This window comes from Raphanus sativus, unplaced genomic scaffold, assembly GCF_000801105.2.
Source record: "Raphanus sativus cultivar WK10039 unplaced genomic scaffold, ASM80110v3 Scaffold1512, whole genome shotgun sequence".
NCBI classification, from domain to species: domain Eukaryota; kingdom Viridiplantae; phylum Streptophyta; class Magnoliopsida; order Brassicales; family Brassicaceae; genus Raphanus; species Raphanus sativus.
Genome location: NW_026616822.1, coordinates 6,273 through 21,623, shown reverse-complemented (window position 1 = coordinate 21,623; position 15,351 = coordinate 6,273). Strand labels below are relative to the sequence as shown.

Sequence of the window (15,351 nt, the reverse complement as noted above, 5' to 3'; positions counted from 1 at the left end):
GCTAAATGACAACAGGGAAGTGAAAGATGATTCCTTAAGCTATCATCCTTTTAGCTTTGACCCTTCTGGTCCACAACGCTAAGAGAGACAAAGAAACGAGGAGTGACTGTCGACAACGTCGGTGGAGAGCCTGGTCACACCGTTAGGAACCACAGGTTCAAAGATCCAGTCAGCTCCCACTGGGAAGACATTTCCACTTTCCCGGAGCTCTTCGACATCTCGTGTAAGAACCACAGCGACAAGTTTTTCCTCGGGACCAGGAGGCTGATCGCTAGGGAGGTCGAGACTAGCGAGGACGGGAAAGTGTTTGAGAAGCTTCATTTGGGTGATTACGAGTGGAAGATGTTCGGAGAGACACTTGACGCTATGTAGTTTCGCTTCTGGTTTGGTTAGGATTAGTTACTAAGAACCAACCTAAAAATACCAGCAATAATCTCTTTTTTTCTTAATGTTCCTTAACATTGTTCATTAGCTCAAAAATACTAATAAACAATGCTAAGACCTCTCTAGCAATAATGTTGCTCTAAGTTTACTTAATCGTCCACTCAGGCCATCACTCCTCGTTTTTGAAATACGGGTAAGAGATTCCTAGTAAAAAAACGTGTATTTCTCGTCTAATGCCGTCACACCAACCTAGACAAGTATCTTCATAAACAAAACTAAAGAGTTTTTACAACAAAAAAAATTAGACAAAGCTAAAGCACAATAAATACCTAAGAAAAACGGCCCATATGAACCGGTCTAATCGGGTCAAGAAGACTCCAAAATCTACGATTTGAATATCTCCAGATCTCCCAGAGAACTTCTTGATAATAAAGTTGGGGTCGAGAGATAATGTTGAGATTAGAGTAGAGATTGGTCCATATCTTGATTGATACTCTTGTATATGAAAATGCCACTAAAGATATATACGTCGCCACTAAAAACGACGTATTCTGAAAAAAGGGATTTTTCATTTTCATACTACTTCGACTAATAAGTCCTTGAAAAGACGAGACTTGAAAACATATGCACTCAACTTTATTTGTTTTCTTTGGGTTATACATATAAAAAGTGGCAGAAGATTTTTTTTTGGGTTATCATCATATTACACGTAGAGTGGCTAACTCCTTTGACACAGAAGTTCAAATATTTCAAGTTGTACAGTAACAGAATAATAAATTGCATGTCGTTGTTATCGATAACTTCTTCTTTTTTTGTAATCAATGTTATCGATAACTTTAGATCAACGCAAAGTGTAGGAACAAATAAAAGTAGGAAACATATAGTCAAATAGAATAATGGTTGAAAACGGATAATGACGAATATTAAGATAACAACGACTAAGGGAGTAGTAGTGGTAGTAGTAACGGCACGGAGGTCCAGTCGAAATCATCTGACAAAGAACTATCAATTTCTCATATGCGTAATGCGATTCATTAGCTTAGATTCCAAGATTCTTCTGAATTTCAAGATTTTTCTGAATTTTAAGAGAGGATTACGAATAAGGATGGTCAACTATGAACCCATTGTTCACAAGTGGAAAGATTTTCCAGAGGCATACGTTAATACCGATTTCTAAAGTTTTGATTCGAATCTCTTCCGATAGTTAACATAATTTGTATATAAACTAATAATAGGTACTTTTATGATTTGTAAAGGGGTTGAGGCTGTAACTATCGCAATTCGATTCAATTCACAGTAGAAGAGATTATTTACAAAAAAAAATTTGTTTTCGGTAAAGTGGTGAAAACATCTCAAATATTATCTAAAAGGGTTGATTGTGTTAAAAACGGCATGTTAATCCTTTGACAAGATATTAAATAGTAGATGGTTAAATCAACTTTGTCGTAGACACCAAAATTGTTTATGGAGCTTATAAGTAAAGTAATCAAGTCGCACACAGAGTGCCTTGGCAGACCAATCTAGCTACAAGAGCAAAGACGCATCGAAAAGGAAGGAAACCGATTAGTCTGCATGATTAGTATAGCCTTGCGTAGTTAGTATTTGGGTGGAGCACCTAAAATGGGCTTTTGTACACATTTAGGCCCAAATATATTAAAGGCGATATCAACTTGTTAACTAGGCCATTTTGGCAATAAGGAAAAATAATGTGGCCGGCCATTTATTAACCCTTAACTAATGTATGGGCCAAAATTGGCTTAAGTCCTCAAAATTTTAAATTAAAGAAAAAAGAAATAAATTTTGTTTGTTGTTGTGATTTCTACGTTTTATGATCTCTTCCTAAATATAAGATGTTTAGGTAAAAACACACATATTAAGACAAAATCACTTTTTGTCTAGAAAATAGAGTTAAAGCTATAAATTAATGGTAGTCGACCAATAATAAAATAGATTGTTAAATATGATTGGTCACACAGTTTTTAATAAAGTAAAAATTACACAGAAAAAAAAACATCTTATATATTAGAACATCAATTTTTTTAAACATCTTTCATTTAGGAACAGAGGGAGTATAACAAAATAAATTGTTGTCCAAAAAAAAATAAAAATAAAATAAAATATAATATAGAGAAAGAAACGCACCATCATTTCAAATTTCAAATTTCAAAAAAAAAAACAAATTGGCGCCTCCGACAAATATTTTAGGAGGGAAATAATTAAAGAAAAAAGAAAATAAAACACAGAGCAATAATAAAGACTCACTCTATCTTGTTTCAGTTCACTCATTTAAAAAAAAAACCCTTTCGTCCTCCCCCACACTTAATCTGGGAGCCCTAGATCTACTACTCTCTCCAACCGAAGATGCGTGAGATCCTTCACATCCAGGGAGGCCAGTGCGGCAACCAGATCGGCGCCAAGTTCTGGGAGGTCGTCTGCGCGGAGCACGGCATAGATCCCACCGGCAGATACACCGGAGACTCAGATCTACAGCTCGAGCGTATCAACGTCTACTACAACGAAGCCAGCTGCGGCAGATTCGTCCCTCGCGCCGTCCTCATGGATCTGGAGCCTGGAATCATGGACAGCCTCAGATCTGGACCCTACGGCCAAACCTTCTGCCCCGATAACTTCGTCTTCGGCTAATCCGGAGCCGGTAACAACTGGGCGAAGGGACACTACACCGAAGGAGTCGAGCTGATCGATTCTGTGCTCGACGTTGTTCGTAAAGAGGCTGAGAACTGTGACTGTCTTCAAGGTAACTTACATCTTCTAAATCCGTTCGATTTATCGGAGTTTTGAAGAGTGAGATTTTTTTTTTTGGCAGGGTTTCAGGTTTGTCATTCGTTGGGAGGAAGAACTGGATCTGGTATGGGGACGCTTTTGATCTCTAAGATCCATGAAGAGTATCCAGATCGGATGATGCTTACCTTCTCCGTGTTCCTTTCCCTAAGGTCTCTGATATCGTCGTTGAGCCTTACAACGCTACGTTGTCTGTTCATCAGCTCGTTGAGAACGCTGATGAGTGTATGGTTCTTGACAACGAGGCGTTGTACGATATCTGCTTCAGGACTCTCAAACTCACTACCCCCAGCTGTAAGATTCGGTTCATCTCTGTTTTGCTCTTTGTTAATGATTTAGATTAGCCTCTTGTTCGATGCCTAAAAGGTTGTTTAAGATTTGAATATATATATCATTATTTTGTATCCTAGTTTGAACTGTAAGGTATCACCTGACTAGTGCTCTCTTTATGTGTGTATATATATCAGTGTGCTAATGTTTAAGTTTATAGATAACTATTCTTTCATGTTCATTAGTTATTGGTTATTTTCGTCTATGTTGTTCTCTTAACCTTTAAAAATAATCAAACTGCTACTTGTTAATCTTATTAGTACAATACATACTTGTAGCATAAAGGACATACAATACAATACATACATTGATGATTAATGATTGTATTTATGTACTGTCTGCTTTATTATATTGTTGTTTTAGCAAGTTTTGGTGCTCATGTTGTTTGTTGGGTCTCATATACTTGATTTGTGATGTAGATAGATATTTGGAAATATTCCAAATATCTTATTATTGTTTTTATTAATTATTTTAGATAATTATTTTTATATTTTAGGGTTTTTATGATTTTCTTATATATAGCCGTGTAGGCTTAACTTTGTATTCAGTTTTGATTTGATTAATAAAAGTTAAGAGTTTTCCCTTTATTCCTCGTTTTCGGTAGATCATTGGTGATCTCAACGAATTTAAGAAGACATCGATCTTAGGCATTCTTAGACTAAATAAGATCCTTGGGATTATCCTAGTTTTCCGGGTATTCTCAGAATCAACGGATCTCTAGTTCTATCCTATATAGCTTTCGCTACATCAATTTGTTATCTTGTCTGCAGTTGGTGATTTGAACCATTTGTTATCTACAACTATGTCTGGTGTGACTTGCTGTCTAAGGTTCCCTGGTCAGGTCAACTCCGACCTCTGTAAGCTCGCTGTGAACATGATCCCATTCCCACGTCTCCACTTCTTCATGGTGGATTTCACTCCTCTCACCTCCAGAGGATCTCAGCAGTACGGATCCCTCACAGTCCCTGAATTCACCCAACAGATGTGGGACTCCAAGAACATGATGTGTGCCGCAGACCCAAGACACGGTCGCTACCTCACAGCCTCCGCCATGTTCCGTGGTAAGATGAGCACGAAGGAAGTGGACGAGCAGATGCTGAACGTTCAGAACAAGAACTCATCCTACTTTGTGGAGTGGATCCCAAACAACGTGAAGTCAACAGTCTGTGACATCCCACCAACTGGTCTGAAGATGGCGTCTACTTTCATTGGAAACTCGACTTCGATCCAGGTAATGTTTAGGAGGGTGAGTGAGCAGTTCACGGCTATGTTCGGGAGGAAGGCTTTCTTGCATTTGTACACATGGAAAGGAATGGACGAGATGGAGTTCACGGAAGCCGAGAGCAACATGAACGATCTGGTTTTGGAGTATCAGCAATACCAAGATGCAACTGCAGATGAAGAAGGTGAGTACGAGGATGAGGAAGAAGGAGATTACCAACAGGAGGAAAAGTATTGAAAATTATTAACGTAACACCTCCCTTGAACTATTTTAGTCTTATACTACTTAATGAAAAAGAACGAAAACCTTAATTACCAGTTGCAGATTTATTCGGGTTTGTATGGATAAGTCTAGTATCTTCTGTTTACTTTGTGGACCGTTATTTCTCTAGTTTATGTTCTTAAATTTGGTTTGGTTTATCGTTTGAGTGTTTGCCTTTACATGGCTGTTATCGTTTTTGTTACTTGTTTAAAGGTATGAGTAACAGTAGAACAAGAAAACAAATCTATCTTGTTAAAATGGGTGTGCAATCATGTGTTATTGAAGTCAATATTCAGCCAAAAAAAACAACTGTTAAAATCTATGAGTTAATATCATTCAGCTAGTATTTGCAAAAAATTAAACTAATGAAATATTACGACGACATTAGTGATTATTGCTAACGTAATCAGGAGATTTGGGCAGACTAAAACATGTGTGTTTTTAACGCATCGAGACAAAGTAAATATCAGAAACGACAGGAGTTTCAGATAATGTCTCACTCGCTCACTCGCGTCTCAGGGACAAATTAGTAAATTAAAGCTGTCATTGACTCATTGCTGACTTAAACAGTAGCGAGTAGGTTTACAAACAGTACTCGCGAGCGTTAGAATATTCAATCTTTGGCTTCTTCAGAAGAAAGATTTTGAAACTATATGTCTCCTCACAACGGGTCTCACTCTTCTCTGTGCACAACCCTCCAAGAGTAGTGACAGATTTTTTCAAAAATCGCACCATTCACTTAGTTCGAAAAGAAGAGGGAAAATCATAAACAAAAGAAAAAGAAAGATAAAAAAAAAATAGAATTCTTTTGAGGAAAAACAAAAAAAAGTAAAAGATTATTCATGATGAGTAGTACTCAGTCCTCACACCCAACCACTAAACCTCTCTCTATCAATTTCTCGTGCGCGAGCGGAAAATTTCTCAGATCTAGAGCAAGAATCCTAACATTCAGCAAGTCAGGAGAGAGAGTTGCTGCTCCCGGGAGCTAGAGTCATCGAACGGCTCACGGGAGGAGAGACCATAAGGTGTCGATAGCCATAGATCTACAGATCTGAGGCTCATTAAGTCTGTGTGACTTCTTTGCGGTGCGGTTTCATTAAAAACAGAAGAAAGGCGGTAGCTTTGCAAGCGAACCATGTTTCGAACTCGGAAGAAGAAAGAGGCGTCCTTGGTGGAGGAACTCAAAGAGCTCGAGCTGTTGGAGGAAGGAGAGATGGTGGACATGCCGGATTTGGAGTTTGAGGATCTCATAGAGGAGAACACCATGAGCGTGATAGTGAGGTGCCTCAACCCCTATGTCCACAAAGTTGGGGGCCTCGTGAAAGCTCTGCCACCAATCTGGGGTTTAGAGGACAAAGTCAAGGGCAGAGGAGTTGGTGATGACAAAGTCCAGTTCATCTTCGAAGCGGAGAGCGACCTACAACATGTCCTGACGAAGGGGCCATGGTTTGTTAATGGCTGGATAGTTTCTATGAACAGATGGTCTCCACACCCAGATGAGGAGTTCCTTAAGCGGATCCCATTCTGGATCCGCATTCGAGGGCTCCCAATTCATCGCATGAAACATCAAATGGTGGAGTACCTGATGAAACCACTAGGGAAGGTGGAAAGAATAGAGCTCCATGCTAAGAACTCCAACTCCTTGGAGTATGTAAGAGCATTAGTGTGGATCAGTACGGAGGAGCCAATACAGTTCCGCAGAACAGCTCGATTCAAGTCTGGTGAAACGGTGCCCACAGAGCTGGAATACGAGAAGCTAATAAAAGTGTGCTACACTTGTAAGAGGCTCACTCATGATCAGACTAGATGCAACCTCCAAATACAAGACCATCGAAGTGAGGAAGGGATTAAGCAGAGTAAAGCTCCTGTGGAACCTATGCGTAGACACAGAGGAATCAAGGAGACCCCAAGGAAGGCGAACCCAAAGAGAGGAGCACTCAAAGGAGTGGTTTTTAAAGAGGTAACCCCAAGAGGGGAAGCACGAGGGGAAGCAGGAGGCAAAAGGATGGCTCAATCATCAAGGCAAGACAGTAGAGGAGAGTTGCGTAAAGGAAAAAAGGTGGCTGAAGTTCCACAGCTGGTCTGGCAACAAAAAGGCTCGAGAGGAGTGAGCGGCTACTCAAGAAGCTCCCAGGAATCTACAGCATTATCAAAGGGCTCAGGAGACCAGACGGGTTCAAGAGGTACCTTAGGGAGCTCTGGTGAGGGAGGAACCTCAAAAACAGGACAAGGATCAGACTCTGTCTTCAATAGGTTAAGTGGAATGGAGCTGGGAGAGGATACAGAGGTAACGCTGGAGGATCTTCGTGATAAATTAACTGAAGCTCGATCAGGAGAAAAACAGGAAGGACAATCGAGTAAGGGAAGTCGAAGCCCACCCTCAGTGTTTGAACGTCTTGGAGGTCAGCTTGATCTCACCCCTCGAGAGAAGAGAGTAACAGGAGGAATGGGTAGTTCCAAAAGAAGAAGGATGAGTAGTAGCGATGAAAGGAAATCGAAGAAGATGAGAATAGGCTCTACTGAAAAGACAAATGAGGCTCCATCTGTTTTCTGCCGACTCGGCAGTATGAGTAAAGGGTCGGAGAAGAAGTCAGAGGCTTTGAGCCAGGCGGCTAGTCAAGGGGGCTTCACTACCCCCACTCATTCTGCTCTTGTAGCAGCATCTGTCCCAGACCATTCTGTCCGTAGGATAGCATTGGCAAGTGGAAACAAAAGGAAAGAAGGGTTGAAGGTTAATACCAACCCTTCGAGGTCAATATGAGAATATTGAGTTGGAACTGTCAGGGATTGGGGAATGTCCCGACAGTTCGACATCTACAGGAGATACTTGGTCAGTATTCTCCTGAGATAATATTCCTCAGCGAGACCAAAAGTAGGAGAAGTTATATGGAGTATGTTGTGGAGAAGCTAGGCTTTCAGTATCTGAGATCAGTGGATGCAAAAGGAAAGGGTGGAGGCCTAGCTCTTCTATGGAAACAATCGTGTGAAGTGGAAATCTTGCAAGCAAACAGTAGAGTCATTGATGCGAAGGTTAAATGGCAAGATCACCAATTCCACCTCACTTGTGTATATGGAGACCCAGTGAAGAGTAAAAGAAGTGAAGTCTGGGAAAGATTATCCAGACTAGGCGCAGAGAGACAAGGCCCTTGGATCTTAACTGGAGATTTTAATGAGATGGTAGATCAATCGGAGAAGTCCGGCGGAGCTGAGAGATCAGAAAAAGAAGGCCTAGAATTTCGTCAGCTCCTTAGCAACTGGGGTCTGTGGGACATTAAGCATAAAGGCGATTTCCTATCCTGGGCAGGAAGAAGGATTAATGGTCTGGTACAGTGCCGGCTAGACAGATCAGTGGCAAACCAACAATGGCTCGAGTGCTTCCCACAGGCCACCATCTACTATCTGAAGAGAGTTTGTTCCGATCACAGTCCCATCCTAACCTCCCTGGATGGAATGCAATGGAAGAAAAGAGCAACCTTCAAGTACGATCATCGATGGACAAAGCGAGAAGGCTTCATTGAGGTTGTGAATCAGGGCTGGAAGGCGCAAGGGAATGGACAAGCCAATATTATGGGAAGAATCTCTACCTGTAGGAAAGCCATTTCAGTGTGGAAGAGAAGTGCAAAACCAAGTTCAGCAATGAGAATACAAGAACTCCACTACAAAATCGATGAGGCATCAAGACAAGAACAGTTCAAAAGAGAAGAGCTGGAAAGCATGAGGAAGGAACTGAATGAAGAATACTATAATGAGGAACTGTTCTGGTGGCAGAAGAGTAGGATGAACTGGCTGAGGGCTGGGGATAGAAATACCAAATATTTTCATGCTGTAACCAAAAATCGTAGAGCTCAAAACATGATCAAAAGTTTGATTGATGATATTGGGAATGAATGGTTTGCAGATGAGGATCTTGGTAAAGTGGCTGAGCAGTATTTCAATTTTCTTTTCTCTTCGGAAGATGTAGGAGCGGAGCTAGCAGTGTGGAGTGAGCTACCACCAGTGTTGACCGCTACTCAAAACGAGACACTTATGAAGCCGATCTCAAGAGAGGAAGTCAGAAGAGCTGTGTTTGAAATCAACCCCCATAAATGCCCCGGACCTGACGGCATGAATGGATTCTTTTTCCAACAGTTTTGGGAGACATGCCAGGAGGAGGTTATGGAAATGGTGCAGAGGTTCTTCCAAACTGGAGTGATGGAAGAGGGGGTAAACAACACAAACATATGCCTTATACCCAAGAGCCCGACTGCAAGAAAAATGAGCGAATACCGGCCGATCAGTTTGTGCAACGTGGCATACAAGGTGATATCCAAGCTAATGACAGGGAGACTCAAGCAGGTGATGCCATCATTGATCTCAGAAACACAGGCAGCTTTCGTGGAGGGAAGACTCATATCCGATAACATCTTGGTAGCTCACGAACTGCTTCATGCGTTAAGCTCGGATAACAAGTGTGCCTATGAGTCTATCGCTATCAAGACGGATATCTCCAAGGCCTATGATCGTGTTGAATGGAGATTCCTGGAGAGAACAATGCAAGCGCTAGGATTCAATGAACACTGGATTAAACTCATTATGAGCTGTGTCTCATCGGTGCGATACCAAGTTCTGATCAATGGAACCCCATTTGGGGATATAGTACCATCACGGGGACTCCGACAAGGTGACCCTCTGTCACCCTATCTTTTTGTGATGTGTACAGAGATGCTGGTCCAAATGTTGAAGAGAGCTGAAGAATCAAGATTGATCTCGGGATTAAGGGTAGCGAGAAGAGCCCCTCCGGTCTCCCATCTTTTGTTTGCGGACGATAGCATGCTATATTGTAAGAGCTCAGATGAGGAAATAGACAGGGTAACCCAGCTTCTGCGTAACTATAGCATTGCATCGGGCCAGAGGATTAACTATCAAAAGTCGAGCATCTACTTTGGGAAGCATATCCCACTCCAGAGACGGGAGGAGATCATGATAAAATTAGGGATCGATCAAACCGGGGGGGAAGGCTTTTATCTAGGAGTCCCAGAATCAATGGGTGGTTCACGCGTCTCCATACTGAGCTACTTGAAGGAGAACATGGCTCAGAAAGTACAGGGATGGCAGACTAAATTCCTGTCACCGGGAGGTAAAGAAGTCTTGCTAAAAGCAGTGGCTATGGCACTCCCGACATACACAATGTCCTGCTTTTTGATTCCAAAGACGATATGCAAGCAGATAGTATCCCTAATGGCGGACTTCTGGTGGAAAACAAACAAGGAGTCAAAGGGGATGCACTGGAAAAGTTGGGATCATCTGTGTAAGTCAAAAGATTGCGGAGGACTTGGATTTAAAGATTTGGAAGCTTACAATCTGGCACTCTTAGGCAAACAGCTATGGAGGATGGTCACTAATCCTGATTCATTGATGGCCAAGATCTATAAGAGCAGGTACTTCAAGACATCTGACCCTTTGAATGCAACTCTAGGATCCCGGCCATCCTATGCATGGCGGAGTATCTTTGCGGCTCAAGAGCTAATCAAAAGAGGGGCTAGAGTCATTATCGGCAATGGTCAGAGAACAAAGGTCTGGCAGGATAGATGGATTGGTAAAACTCCGGCAACAATGGTCCAGTCAATGGCATGGAATGGATACTCACGGGAAATGGTAGTGACAGAACAGTTGAAAGTGAGTGACCTCTTGGATTCAAGCTGCAGAACTTGGAATGAAGAGTTACTACAAAGCTTGTTCACTGCAGAGGTACAAGCCCAAATCAGGAAAATAACCCCAGCAGGAAGGAGAAGCGAGGATTCTTATGCTTGGGATTTCACTAAAACAGGCCATTATACGGTGAAGTCAGGCTACTGGGTCCTAGTGAACATCATTGAGGCAGAAAAAGAGCAGAAGGAGGCACTACAGCCGAGCCTTGACGGCCTCTACCAACAAGCATGGCGAGTGAATGCAAGCCCAAAAATACGACACTTCCTATGGCGATGCATTAGCAACTCAATCCCGGTAGCAGCTAATATGGTAAGAAGACATATCGCAAAGGATATGAGTTGCAGCAGATGTGAGTGTCGTGAGGAGGATATTAACCATGTGCTCTTCCAGTGCACTTATGCGAGACTGATATGGGCTCATTCCACAATTCATCCCCCCCCTCATGGTATCTGGTCGGATTCGATCTACACCAACCTCCATTGGGTCTTAAACCAAAAACAAGAGTTCCCAAAGGAAGAGGTGGAAGACGAGTCTGTGCCTTATCTGCTGTGGAGGATTTGGAAGAACCGTAACGAGTTTGTGTTTCAAGGTAAAGACTATGACGCTTATGCTACGGTTCTAAAAGCAAAGGAGGATGCCTTGGAATGGAAAAGTAGAGAAGAGGTACGAAATAAAGAGGTAAAAAAGCCTACAGAAGAGGGCCATGACCGCAAATGGAGAGCGCCACCACCCATGAAGATTAAGTGTAATATTGATGGATCCTGGAAAAAAGAAACATGTGAAGGTGGAGTTGGGTGGGTCGCGAGAGATCAACAAGGCAACCTCCTCTGGGCAGGGGCGAAGAAGCTGTCAAATGCAGGGTCAGTGCTTGAAACTGAGGCTGAAGCTCTCCGGTGGGCCATTCAAACCTTAACCGGATTTGGTTATACAAGTGTGGTGTTTGAGACTGATTCCCTGACTTTAAAGAAGCTAATCTATGGAGAGGAAGAGATGTGGCTGTCTATTAAGCCTATCATGCAGGAGATTAGTTTTTTACTGACAGAAAACAGTGGCTATGGAGTGGAGTTCTATCCTAGGAGTGGTAATAAAGTAGCAGACAGAATAGCGAGGGAGACTACAACGCTCGCGTCCTTTGTCCCTAAGTTGTATTCTGTTGTGCCAGTGTGGTTAAGCTCTTTTGTTGAGGTTGATAAGATCTTGTAAACACTTGAGATTGGTTAATGAAAAGTAAGTTGTTGAGCCAAAAAAAAAAAAAAAACCTCTCTCTATCTCACCATCCTCGAGCTCATTTGGGGATAAATTTCTAAATCTTTTCTTTTCTTAAACCTTTTGTGCTTCGAATCAAAACTTAAAAAAATTGGTGGAATCAGAGAAATGGGTTTCTCAAATTGGATTCTCTCAGTCATTTACGCAGCTACCGTTTTCGTATCGTGCTCTTTTGCTCTCACTCTCGATGGTTAGTAGTAGTGTATACACTTTACCCTCACAAGTCTTTTGCTTTTTTCTTCTTGTGTGTTGTTGAAAAAAAAAATCTGAGATTTGAGCCTTTGATCTTCTTGTTGTAGGGTATGCTCTTTTGGAGCTGAAAAGCGGATTCAATGATACGAGGAACTCGCTAGATAACTGGAGAGATTCAGACGAGTCTCCTTGTTCTTGGACTGGTGTCTCCTGTAATCCTCAAGACCATAGAGTCGTTTCCATGTAAAACAATGATTCTCTCTTCTCTTTACTCTATCTTCAGCTTCTTTCTTTTGATCTGAACTGTATTTTTTTGTTAATCTCTGGATGATGATGATGATGATGCAGAAACTTACCTTACATGCAACTAGGAGGGATCATATCTCCTAGCATTGGGAAACTTAGTAGACTTCAGAGACTGTGAGTTGTGTATTAGATTTACTAAAGCTTCTGTCTTTTAGAAGTTGTATTGTCTGTTTAATTCCAAAATTCCGGTTTCTGGAGTTATGTAGGGCTCTTCATCAGAACAGCTTACACGGGACAATTCCTGATGAGATCACTAACTGCACTGAACTCAGAGCTATGTAAGTCACCATTTGTCTCAAAAGAAGTGTTAAAACCTGTGAGAGTGTTTGAGCCATAAAACATTGGTGTCATCTGTTTAAACTTTCTTGTAGGTACTTGAGGGGTAATTATCTTCAAGGAGAGATTCCACTGAGTATCGGCAACCTCACCTTTCTTACTATCTTGTAAGATTCAAAAAGCAAAACTGTTAAGTTTCTCAGGCGTTTCTATGTTTGATCAAATTTCAAAGAGTTTCTGATTGTTTTGAGGTATTTATTTTTGCAGAGATCTATCAAGCAATACACTGAAGGGTGCTATACCTTCTTCAATTAGTCGTCTCACACGTCTACGCTCCTTGTAAGTTACACACAACAAACAAGTCTTGTGTCTTTTTAAGTGTATGTTGTTCTTGAACTTCTTGTTTGATTCAGGAACATGTCAGCCAACTTTCTCTCTGGGGAGATTCCTGATATTGGAGTGCTCAGCAGATTCGGACTTGAATCGTGAGAGCTTCTCTTCTATTTAGTTGTGCTGATTCTTGGACTAGGAATGTTATATTCTGATTGTGGTTTTTGTCTCTGTATGGTTTAGCTTCACTGGTAACTTGGACCTCTGTGGACCGCAAATTCACAAGCCATGTAGAACATCAATGGGTTTCCCTGTTGTTCTTCCTCATGCAGTAAGTGATGATGATGAATCAGGCAAGTTCTTATTACTAAAACCTCTACTCTTTTGCTTCTTGAGTTTCCCTTTAGGCTAAACTCTTTATCTGATTACACAGATCCTCCAAAGCGATCGTCACGCTTGATCAAAGGCATCTTGATCGGAGCAATGTCTACAATGGCTGTTGCATTCATCATCATCTTTGTCTTCCTTTGGGTTTGGATGCTCTCAAAGAAGGAAAGAACAGTAAAGAAGTACACCGAAGTCAAGAAACAGAAAGAACCATCAGAAACAAGTAAGAAGCTGATTACATTCCACGGTGATCTTCCATACTCCTCCACCGAGCTGATCGAGAAGCTGGAGTCTCTTGAGGAGGAAGACATTGTTGGTTCAGGAGGGTTTGGCACGGTCTACCGAATGGTGATGAACGATCTCGGCACATTTGCTGTCAAGAAGATAGATAGGAGCAGACAAGGATCAGACCGAGTTTTCGAGCGAGAGGTTGAGATTCTAGGAAGTGTCAAACACATCAATCTAGTGAACCTGCGTGGATACTGCCGCTTACCTACTTCAAGACTTCTCATCTATGACTATCTAACTCTTGGCAGCTTAGACGACCTCCTCCACGGTAAAAATTGCACATAATCTTTCTCTTTGAGATCTCAGCCTATGATGCGTTTATTAATCTTTGTTTTCTTGTTATTATTTATCTCTCACAAGAACGAGCTCAAGAAGATGGTTTGTTGAACTGGAACGCGAGATTGAAAGTGGCGCTAGGTTCGGCGAGGGGGTTGGCGTATTTGCACCATGATTGTAGCCCCAAGATAGTGCACCGTGACATAAAATCAAGCAACATTCTACTCAATGATAAGTTAGAGCCTAGAGTCTCGGACTTTGGTCTTGCGAAGCTTCTTGTTGACGAAGAGGCTCACGTTACCACAGTGGTAGCTGGCACCTTTGGCTATCTTGCTCCCGGTAGGTTCCTTTGTTCTCTGCTATCTAACTTCTTCTGATTAATCTTTGACAAAAAAGTTTGTAACTATGTTTATTTATTTATCTTGGAAACAGAGTATTTACAGAACGGTAGAGCAACGGAGAAGTCTGATGTCTACAGCTTTGGAGTTCTTTTGCTTGAGCTCGTTACCGGAAAGAGACCAACAGACACGACATTCGTTAACAGAGGGTTAAACGTTGTCGGATGGGTAAGAACTGCTCTGTTTTTTTTTGCTTTTTTTTTTAGGTTTCTAACTAAAATGTTCTTTCTTTTTTTTTCTGTCAGATGAACACTTTGTTGAAAGAGGATAGAGTAGAGGATGTAATGGACAAGAGATGTGTTGACGTGGATGAAGACTCTGCTGAGGCATTGATTGAGATAGCTGCGAGGTGTACCGCTGCTAACCCTGAGGACCGGCCGGCTATGAACCAGGTGGTTCAGTTGCTTGAGCAAGAAGTTATGTCGCCGTCTTCTGCGGTTGATTACTATGATGATTCCCATTCTGATTACTGTTAGGGCGTATGGGGAGGCTGAAAAGTAACCGGGGAATCGACAAACCGGACCGGTTTGATTTATTATCTGCTTTTGCATTATGAAAGTGGTTTTGCACCGAGGGACTCTGTTTTGTAAATTAGAATTTGAAGATTATGTGATTGTGGTGCATTGTTCTTGTGCACGTTAAGGTTTAGTAATGAAATGTTCTACTCTGCAGCACTGTAAGCACTGAGCAGTAGAGATTTTTTTTTTTTAAAGCAGAGATACTTGAGAGGTCTGCAATTTTATTTTATGATATTTAGCCTATTTTTAATAATCAATTTAAAGTAATTTATATACCTGAACGAAGAGAATTCTATGTATTTTTTCAGCAAAAATATTAATTCAGAAAACTGATCTTATAAGAGAAAATGGAGAGATCTAATTAAAGAAAAAAATGTATTAGACTTGACAATATTTTGATTTTTCTTTTGTGATATTTTAATGTTATCCT

The 15,351-nt window shown here is 41.4% G+C and overlaps 2 protein-coding genes and 1 pseudogene across 2 annotated transcripts; all 3 read left to right on the top strand.

Moving 5' to 3' along the window:
- The first annotated feature begins 2,686 nt into the window (after positions 1 to 2,686).
- Positions 2,687 to 5,152, top strand: LOC108859661 (tubulin beta-2 chain-like; annotated as a pseudogene).
- A 979-nt stretch (positions 5,153 to 6,131) lies between these two features.
- LOC130504347 (uncharacterized) lies at positions 6,132 to 11,887 on the top strand. Its single transcript, XM_056998963.1, has 2 exons — positions 6,132 to 7,727; positions 7,781 to 11,887. Exons 1-2 carry the CDS (start codon positions 6,132 to 6,134, stop codon positions 11,885 to 11,887), a joined length of 5,703 nt encoding a protein of 1,900 aa, XP_056854943.1.
- Positions 11,888 to 11,943: 56 nt separating this feature from the next.
- Positions 11,944 to 15,135, top strand: LOC108805396 (LRR receptor-like serine/threonine-protein kinase FEI 2). The gene is made up of 12 exons (XM_018577433.2): positions 11,944 to 12,140; positions 12,250 to 12,385; positions 12,491 to 12,562; positions 12,655 to 12,726; positions 12,820 to 12,891; positions 12,992 to 13,063; positions 13,138 to 13,209; positions 13,298 to 13,407; positions 13,488 to 13,997; positions 14,090 to 14,344; positions 14,438 to 14,571; positions 14,649 to 15,135. The coding sequence occupies exons 1-12, from the start codon at positions 12,059 to 12,061 to the stop codon at positions 14,877 to 14,879; spliced, it is 1,818 nt and encodes a 605-aa protein (XP_018432935.1). The 5' UTR covers positions 11,944 to 12,058; the 3' UTR covers positions 14,880 to 15,135.
- The last annotated feature ends 216 nt before the right edge of the window (positions 15,136 to 15,351 follow it).

What these genes read in the sequence shown, in the direction of transcription:
- LOC130504347 (XM_056998963.1), top strand. Translation starts at nt 6,132, where the DNA reads ATGTTTCGAACTCGGAAGAAGAAAGAGGCGTCCTTGGTGGAGGAACTC. An exon ending in AAAGGAAAGAAGGGTTGAAG is followed by an intron (nt 7,728 to 7,780) that starts GTTAATACCAAC and finishes TGGAACTGTCAG; the next exon opens with GGATTGGGGAATGTCCCGAC.
- LOC108805396 (XM_018577433.2), top strand. Translation starts at nt 12,059, where the DNA reads ATGGGTTTCTCAAATTGGATTCTCTCAGTCATTTACGCAGCTACCGTT. An exon ending in CTCACCTTTCTTACTATCTT is followed by an intron (nt 12,892 to 12,991) that starts GTAAGATTCAAA and finishes TTATTTTTGCAG; the next exon opens with AGATCTATCAAGCAATACAC. An exon ending in AAGTGATGATGATGAATCAG is followed by an intron (nt 13,408 to 13,487) that starts GCAAGTTCTTAT and finishes CTGATTACACAG; the next exon opens with ATCCTCCAAAGCGATCGTCA.